The sequence below is a fragment of the Halichoerus grypus genome, chromosome 10 (assembly GCF_964656455.1).
Source record: "Halichoerus grypus chromosome 10, mHalGry1.hap1.1, whole genome shotgun sequence".
In the NCBI taxonomy this organism is placed as follows: Eukaryota; Metazoa; Chordata; class Mammalia; order Carnivora; family Phocidae; genus Halichoerus; species Halichoerus grypus.
The window spans coordinates 59665309-59684846 of record NC_135721.1 but is presented as its reverse complement, the minus strand read 5'-3'; the positions used below and the strand labels follow the sequence as shown (position 1 = coordinate 59684846).

Below are 19538 nucleotides of genomic sequence, written 5' to 3'. Positions count from 1 at the left end.
AGTTAGGAAAACCACACTTCAGCATTAATAAACAGCAACACTACTACTCCATTAATTATGATATTGCTATGATTTATTCCCAAGTTTTGCATTTTGATTCTCCTTGAAAATTTATGCCATCTGATAAGCAGTAACCTCTTTCCCCTCCTACACCTCCTACCCATTCCTCAAATCTGTTCCTCCTACCCACCCAATGGATGTCTGCAGGAAACGGGTACAGAAATACAAAGTCATAAGCAGCTGCATTGTCTTATAAGCATTAATAATTAAAGAACAAGCAAACACCACCTAAAGCTCCAACATTTATTGTGTCAATGTTAAGCACACTTTTTAAAAGACAACATAGAATGTATAGAAACAAGGGGTTGGGGGACTCATGCTCATTTCCACAATACGGGTAATTAGGTTGGCTGGTTTTAAAAGGGCCAGGACGCTGCTCAGGACAGCGATGGTCCAGGGGCCCTCTGTAATGGGACTGATTCACTGTTCCAATGTGGGTCTGTTTTTTTGTTTTTACTTTTTATTAAAAAATATAAATAAAATGGCACTGCAGGCCCGGGCAGGAAGGACTCTGCAGGACTCTGTCTTCGCACAACGGCTTCTTGGAGGCTACTGTCAGAAAACATCACAAACTAGCAGGATGACAGACCACGCAGATGTCGGCTGGGCGGCTCTCGTCCACCCCGCCCCTGGGGGCTTCAAATTTTCTCAGAACTTAAGGGCTCTCGAGCTTCCATCCGAAAACTGCCACACATCTTGAGCTCTCTGGGTACTACGCCGAATGGGGGTGTGTGAAGAACCTAGAAAGAGGTTGGAGACAGAGGAGGGGAAAAAAAAAGTACAGGTGTGACTTGGCCCAGTGATTTTCTGTTCTCTAACTAGCTTTTTAAAACTATAACTTAAATTCACCACAGGTTGAGCCACTGGCATCTTAAACATGATTTCAAACTCAGTCCCCTCCCCCCACATCTCTGACCTCTGAGTGCCTTTCCCATGCCTCCCTCCCTGCCTTCCCCCGCCAGGGACCCAGACCCGCTACCCGCTCATATGATAGTCCTAATAAACTGGGGACACACCTGGAAGGAAACACTTTCCCTTACGACTGAGAAAACTGAGTAGGAAACAGTCCTTTGGTTGAGGAGAACAGGGGAGGGAGGGGGGCAGGGGGACATTTCCTTAAAATAATAATAAAATTATAAAGAAACAGAAACTCAAAATTGATGTAAAAGCAGCACAACGAAAACATGAAATGTCATCAAGTTCAACGTCAAAGCAGCCAACGATTTACAAGAGGCGAACAAATCTCTGAAGAGGAAACCAGAACCCAAAATAGTTGCTCCCAAATTGCACCAAAAACTGCCTGTAGTTTCTTTCAAACATGCAGTTTTCTTTTCCTTTTTTTCTTTTTGGTAAGGGGGAAAGGCAATGGTGAAGGGAAGAAGGGAGTGGTTATTTTCCTCCGGGGTTCCTCCCTTGCTGTGTACATTGACTTGAAGCAGCAGAACTGGGAGTCCGGATGTGCCGAGGAAGAGGGCTACCACTGTGGCATTCCAGGGCTCGTTGCCATGGCGACCCGAAGCAGGGGCCTGGGGCCTCCTCTTCCCCGACTTGGCGCCGCAGGAGGCCCAGGGTCTGGAGCTCAGCTGCTCTCCCGAATTCCCCCTGCGCAGTGGAGACCCGGACTGAGGGGCCTCCTGTGTCCAGGTGGGTTCTGGGGAACCCCGTTCCCAGTCCAGCCCTGTCACTGTCGTTGAGGCCCCTCTAGCTGATACCCCCATCAAACCCCTTTGTCCGACCTGCTACCAGTACTGAAAACCCTAACAGACAAAATACAGCCTGGGCATGTACCCCGCTCACCGTTATTGAAAAGCACAGCACAACCCCCTATGGGTTTGGGGGTGGGGGAGTGGATCCTGCGTTAGAGGATTGACTTTGGGGAAATCGTTTAATTTGCCTTTTCTGCTGAATCACAAGGACCTGATATCCGCTCCCTTTAAGTAGTCTTTGCCACTTTACAGAAAGAAAAAACAGTATTTGGTTCAACCATTGGAGTTGTGTTCAGGCAAGTTTCAGTTCTTAAGTACAATGACACACGTGAACTGAATTGGTCTCCTTTCCCGTTTGAAAGGGAGGAATTAATTGCATCCCATGACCATAGATGACACTGGGAAACAGAGAGAGAGAGAGAAACAGACCCATCCCCCTAAAGGCTGATTCACTGGCCATGTGTTTTACTAAATGAAACAGAGGGCTAATGGGATAACAAGATGACAGCAAGCAAAAGTGCACACCCAACAACCCATGTCTACCATTCGCAGCTTTAGAAGCCCTGAAATAAATGTACGTAATCCCAATTCTGGCTATGTGTCCTGATGTCCATTTCTCTAAACATGGGTTCATTTATTCTTAATTGGGAAAGCTGCAGGGCCTTAGGAGACACTTAGGAAAATTTGCTAAGTGCCTCATGCCTTTTTAAAAAGTTAACAGTCTTTCAAAGAACATTTTTCCAAGCAGGTTTAAAGAACACTGCCAATCCCATCCTCACACTGGCAAAATTCCCACATTTCTTTTTCTTTTTCTTTTTTTTTTTTTTAATGGGAAGTTGTCTGAAAAAAGAAAAGAGAATGGGATGGGTACATTCTTGAACACACCAGGCCCGGGAACGATGGAGTAACAGAATCATAATGAAGAACACACGACTACAACACAGTCATAAGAAATCATGTTTGTGTGTGCGTACAGAGGGCGAAAGAGGCTTTAAAACAAAAAAAAGAAAACACCGTATTTCCTCCCTCATGCTCTGAGAGTAAAGTGTTCAAAGCAGGACAGGATGGGGCCTGAGGCTCCTCAACACCTTTTCAGGAAAGCCTGAAATATCCCAGTACCTTTTAACAAACTTTTAGTGTCTGCGAATAAACCACCTCATTTCCTTATTGCTCCAAATGAAATGATAATCTGACCCCCACTGCCACTTCCTTTCAAATTCTCACTTCAAGCATTATGAACATATACAGTACGTACTCATTACATACACAAAAATGGTATTTAAATAAACAGTTCTATCAGAGAAGGCCCTGGGAAAAATTCAACTACTCCACACTTCCTGCCATGGCTGGTACAAATGAAGAAGCAAGTGTTCACCCCACTTCTTAGCCACCTTTAAAATGTATTGGCTTCAGTCCTTTTGTAGGTCCTAAACAAAGAGAAGATGGGAAACGGTCTCAGGATAGAGGTAGTCCATGCACTGGGAGGGTTTCTAAGTTAAAATCTGTGAGAAGTAGTATTTGCTGTCCTCCTGTTTATTAAGTTGTTCTCCAAATGAAGATAGAAGGGAACATTTAAGCGTTAAGAGTTCACGTATGTAGAGGACATTGCATCAACACATCAGGGGTATCACATAAACTGGAGAATTCTGAAAAACGTTAATATCCTTAGTATTTCCTCATTTAAAAAAAATATCATGAATTTATCCTCAGTTGGAAATGTTTTTTGTTATTTTGCATTAAGATTTTTAATTTTGGGGTTCCGGATACAGATGCCATTTTTAAGTTATATTCCTGTTGCCTAGGTTTTCAGGCTCCTATTGTTCACTCAGCTTCAGAAATAAGATTTTATAAGAGGGCTTCAATAAGTCAGAAGACTAAGTACCCTGAAGAACGTGTCTCCCAATAAATTTATTTAACTTCGGGACCATGTAAATCAAACATAATCCGTGATTTATCACCAGATGCTTGCACCCCTCCCCATTCCCCATTTAAGAAATTTGAACATACAAGTAAGTATACAGTATCCACCATTAATTCTGTCTGTCAGGATGCAAAACCTAATTATGCTAAGAGCATCATATACTGAAAAATTAAAATGAACACTGTATACAAAACCTGCACAGCTGCACTCATAGCTCCTAATAAAAGAGTAATAGGGGACACACAGCGGTTTTATGGACATTTAATATGGTGGAGCGGAAGTCACCACATCTAAAACCGGCATGGCCCTGGGGAATATTTCTATCTTGCATAGTATTCTGGATTCAGTTGTGAAGTAACCTAATTCAAAACACAAATATCGCCTCTCAGTTCACTGCCAATTACCAAGTCCTGAAAGATACGTCCATCTCATCCCAGCTCCTACACCCAGCCCCAAATTCTCTCGTATGGGATTCCGCTCTGCCTTCACTCCCTGCTTCCCACCCAAACTGGCTTTAAAAAAATATACCTACTTTCTGTGTATTTTAGAAGGATAAAACTATTCTTGCCTCAGATAAAAGGCATTACATGAAAAGGCCACCTCACAGGCACCAGGGCATAAGACCTAAGCAACAAAAATGCTACCACAAGACAACAGAACAGCTTTTGTTTTGGTTTTTACAAAAAGAACAACGTTGTATCCATTCATCTACACTGGGAACAGGGAGACAGTATCACAGAAGTATGTGTTTTAATAAAGCAAATAGATGCTGCAGCATGCAGTATTTGTAAAACTGACAACACAGATTTCTAAGGAGGGGTTTTTATAAGGGACCTAACCTGCTTTCCAAAGACTATGTTTCATTTCATAAATCTGTTGGTTGGGCAAAAGATCACTGAAGGGTATTTCGCCCCCTCGTTTGCTATCAGCCAGGAACACTCTAGAAAAGCACCTAAAAGATCTGTCCCATCTCTGGTCCCTAGGACCTCAGAAGCACAAGGCAAACCACCATCCATCTCAGGAAATCAGTGGCTGATTCCAGAGATTTGCCACATCTGGCTAAACTACTGGTTACTTCTCTCTCTCTCTCTTTCTCTCTCTTTCTCTCTCTCTCTCTCGTTAACCTGATGCTTTTGTTTCTGGATTTTTATGGGGAGGGTGAGGTTATTTTGGGTATGAAGAAAGACTCATATGGAAACGAAAGAGCTGATTTTTTACATTATGTTCTAAGATAGAGCAGGGAAGGGAGAATAGAAAAGAACTTTCAGACAACAAGAACAGCAAAAAATCCAAAGGAAATAAAAGTTTAAGATGCTATTACCAGTAAATTTTTCATTTATATCTGAATAGATTATCGTTAAGAGATGAAGGGAAAGTTTTTAACATCAGACTGAAAACACTTTCCATTTCTTGAAAATTATTCTAGAACTATAAAATCTAAAAACTATTTCCATGTTTTGAGATATGTCTATATTAATATAGTAGGGTATATATACACTTTAGGGTATAATACATGCATCAAAATGCCCATAGAAATAATCCTGAAAAAGACTGACTGGCCTTCTCTTAAAACCTGTTATTTTCTTGAAAGTAATTTACAGAGTGTGTCAAATGAGGACACAAGAAGCTTACATTGTGTACTTTAATTTTTTTTATTTTTTTCAATAAAGGGACAAAATGGGTGTATGAACAGGTTAATGCAGACAACTGCCAAAAAAACACAGACAGTGGTTTTTCCAATAGAACTTAACAAAGACCAGAAACAAATACAATAAAAAGCCAGGTTGTAATGACCTTTGGTCATCCAAATAAAAAAAAATAAAAACAAAGAAAAATAAAAGATCAAATTAAGTGCCTCTGTTTTGAACAGGGCACGTAAGCAATAATAAATAGTGACTCCCATAGTAAAAGATAAAATTTCAAGTTACGACAAACAGCTTTCATTACAGGAATAGAAAAGGCCAATAACAAAATATTCTGCATTGCCATTTACAAAAAAGTATTGACTAAAGCGGGCTTTCTCTTTAATATGCTTTGCATATGAAATTCTTTCCAATCTAAATATAAAGCACCATTTAGTTTTTGGCAATGAAAAAAACTGCAAAACATTGTTTTTGTTTTTTTTCCTTTTTTTTTTCTTTCTTTCTTTTACTGCATATGAAGGTAAGATGCTGGAATGTAGGGTGATAGAAGGAAAGGGACAAAAAGCACACTACATAACAAACCGACGTTATTAGCTTGCAGTACTGCATACAGTATGGCAGCAGGAAAAAGGAACAAAAAAGGATATGTACAACCCCTATGACAGCCATCCGTGTGACATTCTAGCAGGCTCCCCCAAACCGCCATTATATGGCTTCTCATCTGTACAATGTCACACTTGTTTGTTTGTCTCTTTTTGTTTTTTGAAGCATACAAATAATTTGCACTATATTATCCTGCCAAATTAAAAAAATATACTGTGGCAGCCTGTCTTTTTTTTTTTTTCCACTACCAAAAAAGGTACATTGATACCTTTTAAGAGAACAAGCAACAGTTAAAAATACAAGCTTCAATATAAATACTATAGTGCCTAACACTAGATGAACATTTAATTCAAATACCATTCTAGAAATACAGAAAAAAGACCATAAATGTGTTTTAGCATAGGAATCAACATGAGTGTGCATTTTCCTATATTTAAGTACTATATAATCTTAAACCTTTCCCCAATGTATGTTTTTTTTTACAACCTGAAGAGCGGTGTGTATCCAAGGCATAGAATTTCCACTACCATTTTTAAATGGATAACAAGTCTTGTAACACCACCAAGACAATGGAACCCTAAAATGCAGTTCCCCCCTAAACATAATGAAGTGTTTTTTAAAAAAATTCTTTTCTTAACATTTATATTTAAAAAAGTTTTGTACAAAAAAATCCTTGCACTGTAGAAGCGAAAGCAATCATTCATTTCTATGTTAAGTGTATTCTGTTTTCCATTCACAGCGCTTGCAATGTTGAGTCCGAGTAAGTAAGCTCATTAGTCAAGTAAATGGCTGGCAAAGTTTTTTTTTTAGTTTTTTTTTAAAAAATGCTCATCAATGAGATTGTGTTCAATTTTTTTTTTTTTCAGCATTCTTGCAACTTTTCCCTTAAGTATAGACCTGTAAACTGGGAAAATTGTACAGTGCACTTAATTGTCCTATCTGAGCAGGTTTATTTTATACTCAACCTCTGTATCTCTGATTAGAGAAAAGATACAGATATTACAGGCAGAGTCAAGTGCTATTTGAACACCAACTGGGGCAGATGCTAGCTTAATAAAAAAGAAAAAATTAAAAAAATAAAATAAAAACAATGAATCCTCTTCCATGTTAACACAAATAGCACACAGTGTATGGAAAAGAAATGAAGTACAACTTTTAGGGAGCACAGACATATATACTGCTACTCTTAAAATTCTTTCTCTTCTTTTTTAAGAATGTCACATTTAAACACAAGTCTTAAGAATTCATAGTTAATCATCATTGTATCAATATTAGCTTATACACCTGTTTAAAATGGCAAATAGTACCACGTTGTGCTAAAAGATCACATATTGTTTTTTTCCTGTTACCCTCTGTCAAACCTTATTGTCAGTCTCTTCTTTTTAATATGGTCTACGAGGTCTTAAAGTTTATCATTTGATTGTCCCTTTGACAACCAAGTAGATCTGGATCTATTTCTTTTGGTGCCAGAATTTTCTTAGACAGACATTATTTAAAACAAGTTATCTTCATAAAATGAATTCCTTACTAATGCATTTAATTGTATTCCAGGGCTTTTGCACGTTTCACATTCAATTTAATCATCATTTAAAAAAAATAAAACTTTGGGCAAAACAGCCCATTTCTTTTAAGCTCTCACCAGGAGCAAAATAGCGTTTATACTGGTATAATCAGTTTTGCTTATAAGATTAAACTAAAGGGAAAATGATGATTAACTAGGACATAATGGGTCATATTTTTTAGGTAGCCATTGTTGTGAGAAATACAATATAGAATTATATGCTAGGTCCTAAGGTTTCTTACCTCACCCATTGCTGAATTAAGCTACAAGTTTATAACAAGTAGAAAGAACCATCAACGTGGTTTTAATAGATCCAAGGCACTCATATTTTAAAACCAAATGATAGAATAAGCTTGTTTTGTTTTTCTGTTAATTTGTCAATTCAAGGCCTTTTTTTTCCTCTCCAATTGATACAATTAACCCTTTAGAGACAGACATTTAGCTCATAGAGATTTTGTTTCAGTGCTGTCTATTCTGTCTATAGAGGGTTAACCCAAAGACTGTTTTTCCTCCTCACGTTATAAAATAAAACTGTACATGATATGTATTACAGAACGTATGCAGCATGGTCTTTTTCTCTCTCTCTCTCTTTTTCTCTCAGAACGGAACTGGAAACAGCAACATGTTTGCTCAGCAACGAATCGGGGACAATTTAAAATAGCCATAACATACCATACATGCTGTCTAAGTTTAAAAAAAAAAAAACATACACAACATGTAAATTATTGCACAAGAGAAAGGCTCAAAGTTTGCGTAAAATGCAATAGTATTGCCCCATACAGATCATGCATTCAAACGGTGAGAACATAAAGGAAAAAAAGAAAAAGAAAAAAGAAAAAGAAAAAAAAACAGGTGTGCTGGTGACAAGCACTCTCATATTCTTAGCTTCCGTTACTTCTGTTTGTTTGTTTGTTTAATCACATGGGACTAGAAAAAAATCCTACGGGGGAGTGGGGCTGGAGGGCGATGGGGGAGGGGGGGTGGTGAAAAAAGGAAGTGTCAGGTGGGAGTGAGGGAGGGGTATTAATATACCTCTATTCAGTTTTTATATCATTATTCAACACTCGATCACTGTGCCATTTTTTCATGTGTTTCTCCAGGGTACTGTACACGCTAAAAGGCATCTTACAAATTTCACATTTGTAAACGTCCTTCCCCACCTGGCCATGCGTTTTCATGTGCCTGGTGAGCTTGCTACTCTGGGCACAGGCATAGTTGCACAGCTCGCATTTATAAGGCCTTTCGCCCGTGTGGCTTCTCCTGTGGACAGTGAGATTGCTACAGTTCTTGAAGACTTTCCCACAGTACTCACAAGTGTCGCTGCGTCTGCCCTCTTTTGAGCTGGGCCTGCCCGGGCCCGGACCACTAATATGGGGCGTGCTCCCTCCACTTCCCGTGCCGCTGCGCCCCGAGATCCCTCCGTCCAGCTCCCCGGGCGGCGTGGAGAAGCGCAAGCTCCCGTTCTCCGAGGAGTGCTCCGACGAGGAGGCGAAAGGCGATTGTCTGGAGTCTCCGAAGCTAAGGAAGGGATCTTTGAGCTGCCTGGAGGCCGCGTAGCCAGCGAGCCACTGCGAGTACACGTTCTCCGTGTTGGGCATCGCGGCCGGGGGCAAGTCGAACTCCTTCTCGAGCTTGATGCGCTTGGAGAAGGGGCTCAGCGAGCTGGGGCTGCCCAGCAGCAGCTTTTTGGACAGGCCCCCCGAGGCCGACTCACCCGGGGAGCAGCCGCGGCCGTTAACAGTGCCATCGTCTATGCGGTCCGACTCGCCGGCCACCGAGTCTTCGTCGCAAGTGTCCCTGTGGCCCTCGGCCTCGGCCAGGTGGCCGCGCTTATGTTTCTCGCCCAGGACCTGGTGGAAGGCCTCGCTGAAGTGCTGCATGGAGCTGAGCACCATGCCCTGCATGACATCAGGCAGGGCGCGGCCCTCGTCGCCCACGCCCACCACCGCGCCCCGCGAGCTGTTCTCGTGGTGGCGCGCCGCCTCCAGGCTCAGCCCGAAGCCGTAGTCCACCCTCTCGCTCTCCGTCAGCTCCTCCTCCTCCTCTTCCTCCTCTTCTTCCTCTTCCTCGTCGTCCTCCTCTTCCTCCTCGTCCCCATTCTCCGGGATCAGGTTGGGGTCGTTCTCGCTCTTGAACTTGGCCACCACAGACTTGAGCGCGCTGCTGGCGCTGCCCACCAGGTCGCTGGTGCCGGGTTCCGGGGAGCTGGCGGTGGAGAGGCCGTCGTCGGACTTGACCGTCATAGGGGACGACTTGTGCATGTGCGTCTTCATGTGGCGCTTCAGCTTGCTGGCCTGCGTGCACGCGTGGTCGCACAGGTTGCACTTGTAGGGCTTCTCGCCCGTGTGGCTGCGCCGGTGCACCACGAGGTTGCTCTGAAATTTGAACGTCTTGCCGCAGAATTCGCATGACTTGGACTTGACCGGGGGCTGGGAGGGAGGAGGGGCAGATTGCAGAGGAGGGAGGGGGGGCGTCGCCAGGAAGGGCGGCTTGCTACCTGGCTGGAATGGTTGCAGTAACCTTTGCATAGGGCTGGGCCGGCCTGGGGACAGCGGTGGGCTAGACGTGTTCCCTGCCAGCTCTCTAAGTCTCCTAGAGAAATCCATGGCGGGAGGCTCCATAGCCATTGGATTCAACCGCAGCACCCTGTCAAAGGCACTCGGGTGATGGGTGGCCAGGGCCATCTCTTCCGCCCCCAGGCGCTCTATGCGGTGGGGGTCCAAGTGATGTCTCGGTGGTGGACTAAACAGGGGGGGAGTGGGTGGAAAGCGCCCTTCTGCCAGGCCGGAAGCCTCTCTCGATACTGATCCTGGTATTCTTAGCAGGTTAAAGGGGTTATTGTCTGCAATATGAATCCCATGGAGAGGTGGCTGGGAAGGACATTCTGCACCTAGTCCTGAAGGGATACCAACCCGCGGGGTCAGGGGACTTCCGTGTTCGCTTTCTAAGTAGATTCTTAATCCATGAGTGTTCTGTGCGTGTTGCAAGAGAAACCATGCACTGGTGAATGGCTGTTTGCAAGTTGTACATGTGTAGCTGCTGGGCTCATCTTTACCTGCAAAATAATACAACACCAACATCAATGTTTAATCACAGAGGAGGGCGTTAGCTACTGCTTCTTTATGTTTCACCTCCTGCCTTCCCTGCCCCCCAGCCCTCAACCCCACAGGCCTAAGCCCTAACTGACCTATTATTGCCCGTGCCTACATTGGTGCCCGGCACATATTGGTGCCCAATAAATAGTTGTCCAATCAGTCTTTCTGCCATTTCATTCAGTTCTAAGAATTTTAAATCCAATCTCCAAAGCAGAAAAATCTGGACCAATACAAGCTTAGGAATGAGGATCCCTACATTCTAGGGAAACTCAGCAAACATCTGAGCTTCCCAATCTTTCGCCAGCTGTGGTTTGGTAAGCGACTTCATCTCTGTGCCTCCGTTTCCTCATTTGTTAAGTGAGGGACTTGGACAAGGTGACCTAAGGGAAACTTCTCTGCTTCCTAAATCCCATCGTTCTATTCTCCCCTGGGTGGCAGGTGAACTTTCTAAAGAGGCAATCATTTCATAGAGATATCAAAAAAGAGAAGGTCAACTCATTACAATTCTCTATGGCCCTGGAGATGCTTTTAATCTTAGCCTGAAACAGACTAATTGTTGATATTGTTAAAAATGAGAAGATACTCATAAAATAATTCCAGGAAGAGAAACTAGCAACCTTCTCACATCCCAGCCGGCGTGAGGATCAGTGAGTCCCAATCCTGGTCCCACAACACCCTACAGGGACTCCCATTTTTATCTCAAGGGATGGTGCAAAAAATCTCAAAAGAGAAATTTAATTCGGATTTAACCAACAGGCCGTATCGAATCTTTAGGAGTTGTCCCCCAGTCAAACAAATGCAAGTCTGGAGAAGTTAGGAGGAGGGGCTGGTGCCAACTTAAGCAGACACAGCATCCTAGTTTAAGAACAGTTAAAGCAGCCAGCACCATGACGGGCAGCAGGCTGAGAAATGCTACACTATCCTCCTCCTCATTATTTTGAGAGGCTAACAACGTGAACCAAATTATACAACATCCTGCGCCCTCGGCTGAGCCTCAGCTCCAGTTGAGAAAGAAACAGAAAGATACAGTTCAGCTAGTCAACTCTTTGGCCAGTAGCCAAGCCGTCTGGAGAGGGGCCCTGCTTAAGTCACATTATTTCTCTCTCGCTGAAAAGAACCCGAGAGTGGTAAATGCCACTTTGGCAAAGAGGGGCCAACTTGACTTCACAATCATTCATTTTTGGAGATAGCTAAATTTGAAAATATATATACACCAAGGGAGTAACTAACAGTTTACCAGTCAACTACAGCATTAAAAAGGGCACAAATGTTGGTGGCCAAAGGACAAGGATGAGAAAAATAGTTAACTTCCCAGGGATTCCAAAAAAGACAGTGTGTAAAACACAAATGAGAAATAAACTTTAGCCTGTTTTAAAAGGGGGACTAGACGAGTCGCGTAAGGCCCCCAGCTAGTATATGCCTAAAAGCAAAAAATCCACCATGGAGCTAAAGAGTGGGAATGAGGAATTAATCAATTATGATTCCTCCATTTAGCAAGTCAGAAAGAAAAGCTGGCAGGGTCTTCTCAGGAGCCCCAAGCACTTGCATTCCAAAACAAGCCCGCTTGCTCAAGCACTTGTCTGAATAATGGACTCCCTGCCCTGACCTTGTAATTTACTTTACAATGCATTTATAATCTCCCTCAATGTATCCCACTCCTGGGTAAATCTCTTTAACAAGATTAGATGATAAGATACCAAAATTAGGTTTCCAACATTTGCCTAATGTGGAGGGAGAAAAAAAAAAAAAAGGCAGAAAGATTTTGAAAGAAAATGCTGACATTAGTATCACATTATCTGCCTATTTTTGTTTTCCTCCTCTCTTCAAAGGGAAATAAAAAGCATCATTGAGAGTATTTTCATAAATTTTTTGTTGTTGTTGAACAATGACTTGGGTCCTAAATAGGCAGGAAAAAAACTATCTGGTTCCAACTAACGTGACCCTCCGTGGCTTTCTCCTTTGCCTCCCTAGGACTCTGTGTTATTATCATACATTTAGCCTGACAATCTGAATTGGATAAGTAAAAAGGAGATCTGTCAGCTGAAACAAGTCCTTAACACTTTCATCACTCCAAATGCCTTAAAATCGTATCTTAGCTTATAATATTCTATTGAATCCCAGGACTGGACCCATAATTAGCAATGCCGGTTTCGCATGTACCGTGAACGGGATGGCCACTGGTGAGTGCCGAAAGTTATATAGCACCGCATCAGGGAGCACACCTGTATCCTCTCCACAAGGCTTAAATGAGAAAAGTCTGTCTTATTTTGCTGCTCTGAACCTTCCTAAAATTCTGTTTTCAGAGGCAGTGATGTGATCACTCTACAGTATATGTTCACACTATGCTGTTACCCTCTCCTCTCCATACATCGGGTCAGAGAAGATGCCATTTCATCTTATGATGAGCACACAACATACAGTTTTCACTATCACATTTTAGTATCCTATCAACTAGATATTCTAGATCATGAGGGCAGCTAGTGTAATCATAACGTCAATGAGAAGGGCTGTTACGATTGAGACTAAAGATTACATCGAAAGAGCGGCTTTGAAACTGGTAATTATTACTAGTCCACTAATAGCAAATGATGCATTACAGTTTCACCACATAATCTGTGTTTTACTCAGCTCACGCCAGTGCACCATATTATATTACGGTGCTCACAGATTCCCAATTCCTAAACTGCAGTCATCAATAAATGTGTTACTTGCCGTAATTTGTGAAATTACTTTGTTCATAACATCTTTGATGGTTTAGAAAGGCCAGAATTGATTTCCTGCGTGGCAAAATTAGGGCTACATTGATTTATTGACATGTAAAATATAATAATATTCTTCATTTACTCTGACGAAAATCAACTTCTCAATTTGAGAGCCTCATTGGGCATTCATGGGGATTGTTTTGACTTAGAGCAATAAACTGAGACCTGGCCCCAAGCGTAGGAACTCCAGGCATCAAACGGTTAAAATCGGCTATTGCTCACCTACCGGCTTTTATTTTATTTCTTTTTACTGTATGGGGAGGAATAACCCCATTTTTAGGTTATCAGCAATGCTAAAAAGTAATGTGATCTAAGCCTCAGGATTTGGAAGAACAAGGTCTGACACCAGACCCCTGGCTCTACTATTTACCAGCTTAGGGCTCTGAGCCAGTCATGTCATTTCTTTGAACCTTAGGTTTCCTATCTGTAAAGTGAGCATAAAAACAGTACCTGAAAGAATTGTGAGGCTCAGATGACAGATGTATACAAAACCCATATGTAAACTACCAGGTCCGACGTGAATGTGAGTTTTCATTACTCCCAGGCTTGGTGAGTTAACCTAGCGTGATGACTGACCACGTTGTACACCCAGAAGGGCTTCCTGTAGAAGTCTGGAATCCAGAATCCAGGCCTCAGCCCAGGCCAAGGGGAGGCCCTGGCTAGAAGGCAGCAAGAGGGGGCCACATTAGGGCCCACGACTGTGGTCCACCAGCAGGGAAGCCACAAGGTTAAGTGCTAAACGCTCTGCCAGCCAAGGGCAGCCGGTTAAGGCAGCTGAGTGACCTGGAGGTCAGCTTTGCTCGAGAGCTTTCTGGAACTCCACAACCCATTTCCACATACCTTGTCTGGTCACTCCTAAACTGGTCCTGCCAGCATGGGCACCAGCAAACTGGGCACCCTCCCTTTACGGGAAGAGGGGGAGAAGACATGGGCTCTGAATCAGGCTCCTAGTTTCCCACCCCTCCAATCCAACTCCCTGCCCTCAGGAGGGTCAGCGGAAGAGGGAGGCCAGCAGCCCTTGGCCACTCAGCTCCACCCTCCTCTCTACTGCCCCACTCCCTTCTTTTCCCTTCCCTCCACGGGTGGCTCTGTTCCCACGGCCCCATGCGGGGCCCCAGGCACCCCCAGCCAAATGAGGAGCGCTCTTCCCACCCAACCAGCATGTAGGGACTCGAAACCAAGAGTCCAACCCCCTAAACTCTCTACAATCTGTGACCTAAGCCAGGCTTAGGCCCAGGTTGGTGTTGGGGAGGGGGTGGCAGAAGAGGGACTTTTTAACCCCTGCACCGCCCAGCCCTCAGGACTTGAGGACTTGTGAAATTCACACAATAACTCTTTGTTACCTAGGATTACCTAGGAGTTAACAAAACAAACAACTGGCTTCAAATCTGGTCTCAGGGCGCATGCCCTGCCCTGCAGACACCATTCACAAGATGGTGAGGTCTACTTGACTTCTCCCACCTAAAAACCAGTCCCCTCTCTAGCTGAACACCTGCATCTTGTTCTTTTCTTTCCGTGACACTTTCCCTTTCTTTTCTTCTTTCCACAACAGGTTAGTTTTCACATACTTTCAAAATAAAAATACATTCCTTAAATAAAAATTCGATGTCACATTTCTTTTTTTCTGGAAGCTGCTTTTTCGTGTTTGGGGTAGAATCAACCCCCACCCCCATCCGACTGTGTAGCCATGCAGGACTCATATTATTTGTTACTACATAGAAAAGCAAACTGTATTACCTTCTAAAACAACATCTTTCAAACACATTTTTACGAACATACAAATCTACATTTCATAAACATATCCCCACCATAAAAGTTGGTCTGAACAAGTACTTGGATGGTGTTAATGGTAGTGGTGGGGTGGCGGTGGAATCTTTGAATTTAAGCAACAATGCTGTGCATTTTTCTCTAAAACTAGGAGAAAAATAAGTAGAAATTGTATATGTATGCACATACATAATGCACCATGTCTATATACAAATATACCATGTTTCAATACACACAGAAATGCATACATAACATGCATGAGAACAACTCTAGAGTAACTCTAAACTGACTTCTTTTGGTTCTGGCCTCTGCTAACACGTACACCATGGAATAAACTCCAAGTCCTAAATGAGGCCATGCAAGTGAATGTCCAGCAATAAAATGGGCCCTGAACACACAGATGGTATATGGTCACCAGCCGTGGAGCCAGATAAGACCTGGGGCGAAGACCCCCCCTCCCCCCAGGGATGAGCGGCTGTGAGCTCCATGTCTTCAGTGAGGAAAGAAACAAAAAAGGGGAGGGAAAAGAGGAGGGGGTCGAGTGGAGTGGGGGAGAGGGTGCCAAGTGAGTAATGGAATAATGCAGATGAGGATGCCAATCTATTTTGTAAGTAACTCCTTTCAGTACTTAAAAAGTAAGGGTAATTTCCAGAAACTCTCATCTTTATACACATGGACATTTGTAGAAAAAATAATGCTCAACTTACAAATACCCTGCGGGGCATATTCTGCACTCATCCCAGGCGTGGGGATTAGAGCTCCGTGTGCAGAACGAGGGGAGGACAGGCCCCTCCAGTGCAGAAGTTTATCTGTGAAAGAAACCCAAAATCAAGCACTAAAGCTATAAACAATGTGCATCGTAAACCACAGGATATCACATTTCAATTCCATTAAAATAGATTAACATCATTACAACAGCCTTGCAGATAGTTAACAGGCCCAAGGCCTGTATCGAAAAAACAGCGATGAAGTTATTTCCACACAATTCTGTTTTGTTTTTGATTTTGGTCTTTTTAGACAAAAGAGAAGGGGTTTGTTTTAGTGGGGGGGGGGGGTCTTTGGTTCATTTGCTTCTTTGTTATTGTTTATTGTCTTATAATAAGAGATGTGTACACAGCAAGGGGAAAATTGGTAATATTAGGGGGTAGACTGGCAAAATGGAGGGGATTTATCTGCAAGGCTGGTTTACACGCATACATTTACTTAACAAGATAAGCCCAAGCAAAAAACAATATGCAAGTAGGAAATGAGTGGATCTGTGAATCATTTCTTCTAGAATAGAGAGGCCCACTCTGCCCTCCCTGTCCCACTGCTCCCTCTTCCCAAGCTGTACTTATGACAACACCTTCGGAGACAGGGAAATCGTGGGCTGGGCCACACTCTAGAATCGGATCAATGGAATTCCCCATATAGACATGGCTTCTTACAACACAAAGCAGTGGAGAATAAAGATTAGACTTCTGGGGTTCAAATAACTTTGGCCAAGTCCACATCTTGAGGGTGAGGAATCCTACTATTACCTGACAAGGAGAGAACCAGCACCCAGAAAAAGTGGCCCACCTTCTCCATTCTCCCGCACTTGGTCTCTCTCTGGTGAGGAGAAATGACTTCTCACACCAGTAAACATAAATCTAGCAGTAAATCAAGCATTTCTAGCACTGAGACTTTTGTGAGAAAGGAAATATTTGGTTTGTGCGACCTGGGGATTATATGGTTTATGTGGTAAGTTCCTAGTTTTTCCAAGTCCACCTTGAGCCAACCAAGCATGGAGAGGTCAACCTTGAGACAGAGTGTAGGATCGATGGAGCAGGAGATACTCGGTGTGTTCTAGAGGCTGGGAGGTTGTGATGATTGGGGGAGGAGGGAGAGAAGAAAAACAGACTTTGATGGTGAGTAAACAGAGTATGTTTTCCATTAGCTTAATATTAAGAGCACTTAAAAGTGTTGTTGTTAGACTCTAGGATAGCAGGTCTCAAGTGTAAAATACATCCTGTTCTCCTTATAGAGATTCATGCTGCCAAGAACAGCCAGGGCAGCCAGCACAAGGCTCCCTTTCATGGGGAGCCCGGTGGGTAACAATGGCGTGGTGCTTGTGGAAGATCTCACACTCGGTTGTTACCAGGCCTGCAAAGGGGGCTGCTCTCGGAGACCATCTCGAGAGGCATATCCTCTGCTCTAACCCCAAACAAAATAAATACCACAAAATGAACCCGTGAAAAGTGCAAAGACTGGACTTAAGAAAAATAATAATACATCTTCATTCAACTGTTTATATTATAAACAGGGTATTGAGAATAGAGGGTAAAATTAACTACGGATTTAGTCATTGTGTTTTTCAACAAGAAGTCTGAGAACCCATTTTTGTACTTGCTCTTGCCTTAGCCCTTTCCTAAGTTTGTCTTGTGACCAAGACGGAAATCTTTTTCTTAGGAGACCCACACAGCTGAGGTAGCTCTGTGACCCTAGCAGAAATGCAGCAAGAGACCTGGACCCCTGCACGGGGACGGTCTGATTTCAAACTCCCTGCCACTTCCTCTGAGAAGAGCCATGAGGTGCCTTGATACGGCCTCCAGCAAGAAATGGGAGGGCTCTTAGCCTAATCCAGGCCTGACCGCTCGCATTTACCTTCAGTGGGTGAACATGTCTACAAACTTGTCGGCCCTGAGCAAGCGGAGCTTCCGGGGGCAGCAGCCTGGTCCGCTTTTCCACAGGGCCAGGCCACGTGACAAAGCGAGGGCCAGTACCTGGGTATCTGGCACCACGACCCTGCTTTTGGCTTTTGAATTGTAAAAAACCTTCGAGATCCTCAAGTCTATGCCTTCATTTTACAGATGGGGAAACTGAGGCCTTGAGAAATCAAGTGGCTGCTCCACAGCTATGCTGATGGTTAAAGTGAAGATTGGAATTAGTCTCCTGACTTCCCATCCAGTGCTCTTTTCTGGGATATCCATCTATCTCCTCCCCTGGTTCCTGCCCAAGAAGTGCCAGTGAGGAGGGTTCTCTTTCTCCTGACCCATTAAGAGAAACAACTTCTCGTGACAACCTCTTGGGAGAGAGTCCAACCCAGAGGTGTTGAGTGGGCCTTTCGAAGGATCCAAAAATCGGACTTGGCTTCAAAATTGGAAAACAACACCTGATCTGCTTCCTGAGCCTCTTAGCTGCACCCTCTCCCCAACCCAGACTTCACTGCTTTCACCCTTTACCTCTGCTTCCCCTACAGAATTAGTCAGCTGAAGAGAGACAAACTGTTCCTGTCAGCTTAACAAGCTACTGACACTGTCTTTCCGAGAGACCCATCCTTGCATTTCTCTTCGTCCAGGAAGAGCATCGAAGCAAAGGCAATGGGGAACCCCAGCTGATTCTGCAGCCTCTCCCACTGAACGCATTCCCCTTGGTAAGTAGTCGACATTCTCACAGGAACTGGAAATGCTAAATTGTTAATAGCCTCCCTAGGGTTTAACTTTTTGCTGTGATGCTTTCAATTATTTCAACATGTTTTAGGCAAAGTCTCACAATGAATGCTTCTTAGCATCACACTCAACGAGCAGCTAGCTCTACCTGCCTGAGCCACCCCGGGCTGAGGGCCTTTTCTCTTCCCCAGGGAGTGGTGGGCTGGAAAGTGGGCAGTCTGGCTATGCTCTCTTTTGTTTCCTTGGTGGTACTCTTAGGGCAGTGGTTCTCAAAGTGCAGACTGAGGCCCAGGGAGCCTGCTGGAAATGCAAACTCTCAGGCCCACCTCAGACTTGCTGAATAAAAACCTGGGGGTGGGGGCTGTGCGGCAATCTGTGTTTAACAACTCCTCCAGGTGATGTGTAGGCACAGTTCCAGTTTAATACTGCTGTCTTAGGGCGAGGGGAGGCATGGAAGCTGGAAGCATGTTCCTCTGGCAGAGTGCCAGAATGGCTACAAGACTGTCGTCCCTTCTGTCTGGGACTCACCTCCTTCAGAACAGTCAAAACCAGAGCAAGCTTGGGACATACCTAAGAATCCCTTCGTGTGGAATCCCAGGTGCCACCCTTCCTCGTTGACAGGACAGAGAATAGAGCCAAGCCTTCCATCAAACAGGGAATGCTCTTTGCACAAGACAACATCCAAACCAGTTTATGTCAGACAGATGGTGTCCTCACCACTTCCATAAAAGCTGAAATGTTTGAGACAGCAGCTGTGGCACATGACATGGATGGTGTAAGAACTGGACTCTGTTTCCTTGTCTGGACTCACAAATGGGATGTGTTGCCCTCTTCTGGATCAGTCTTTTCAAATGCCTGTACTCTTCTGGCAAAAGGTGTTTTAACCTTCTGGTTCATAAAGGTCTCGTGAGACCCAGCATTTCCACTTGGGGCCTTGGAAATGCCTTATGCATTATTAAGTTGATATGTTTCCTTGGGCTGAATAAAAAATAATGAATCTTATTTTTCAG

The 19538-nt window shown here is 43.7% G+C and overlaps 1 protein-coding gene across 9 annotated transcripts in view; it reads right to left on the bottom strand.

Moving 5' to 3' along the window:
- Window positions 1-289: 289 nt before the first annotated feature.
- BCL11A (BCL11 transcription factor A) overlaps window positions 290-19538 on the bottom strand; it is a 101925-nt gene continuing 82676 nt past the window's right edge. For 2 of the 9 annotated variants that reach the window (XM_036103905.2, XM_036103947.2), the window contains exons 3-4: window positions 15826-15927; window positions 5321-10549 (exon numbers count right to left, since the gene is read on the bottom strand). In XM_036103905.2, the coding sequence (XP_035959798.1) occupies window positions 8529-10549; window positions 15826-15927 (2123 nt within the window). In that variant the 3' untranslated portion in view covers window positions 5321-8528. Of the gene's footprint in view, window positions 801-5320; window positions 10550-15825; window positions 15928-19538 lie in introns of those variants that run through there. The other 7 variants (XM_078056520.1, XM_036103938.2, XM_036103954.2 and 4 more) reach the window with 7 other exon arrangements.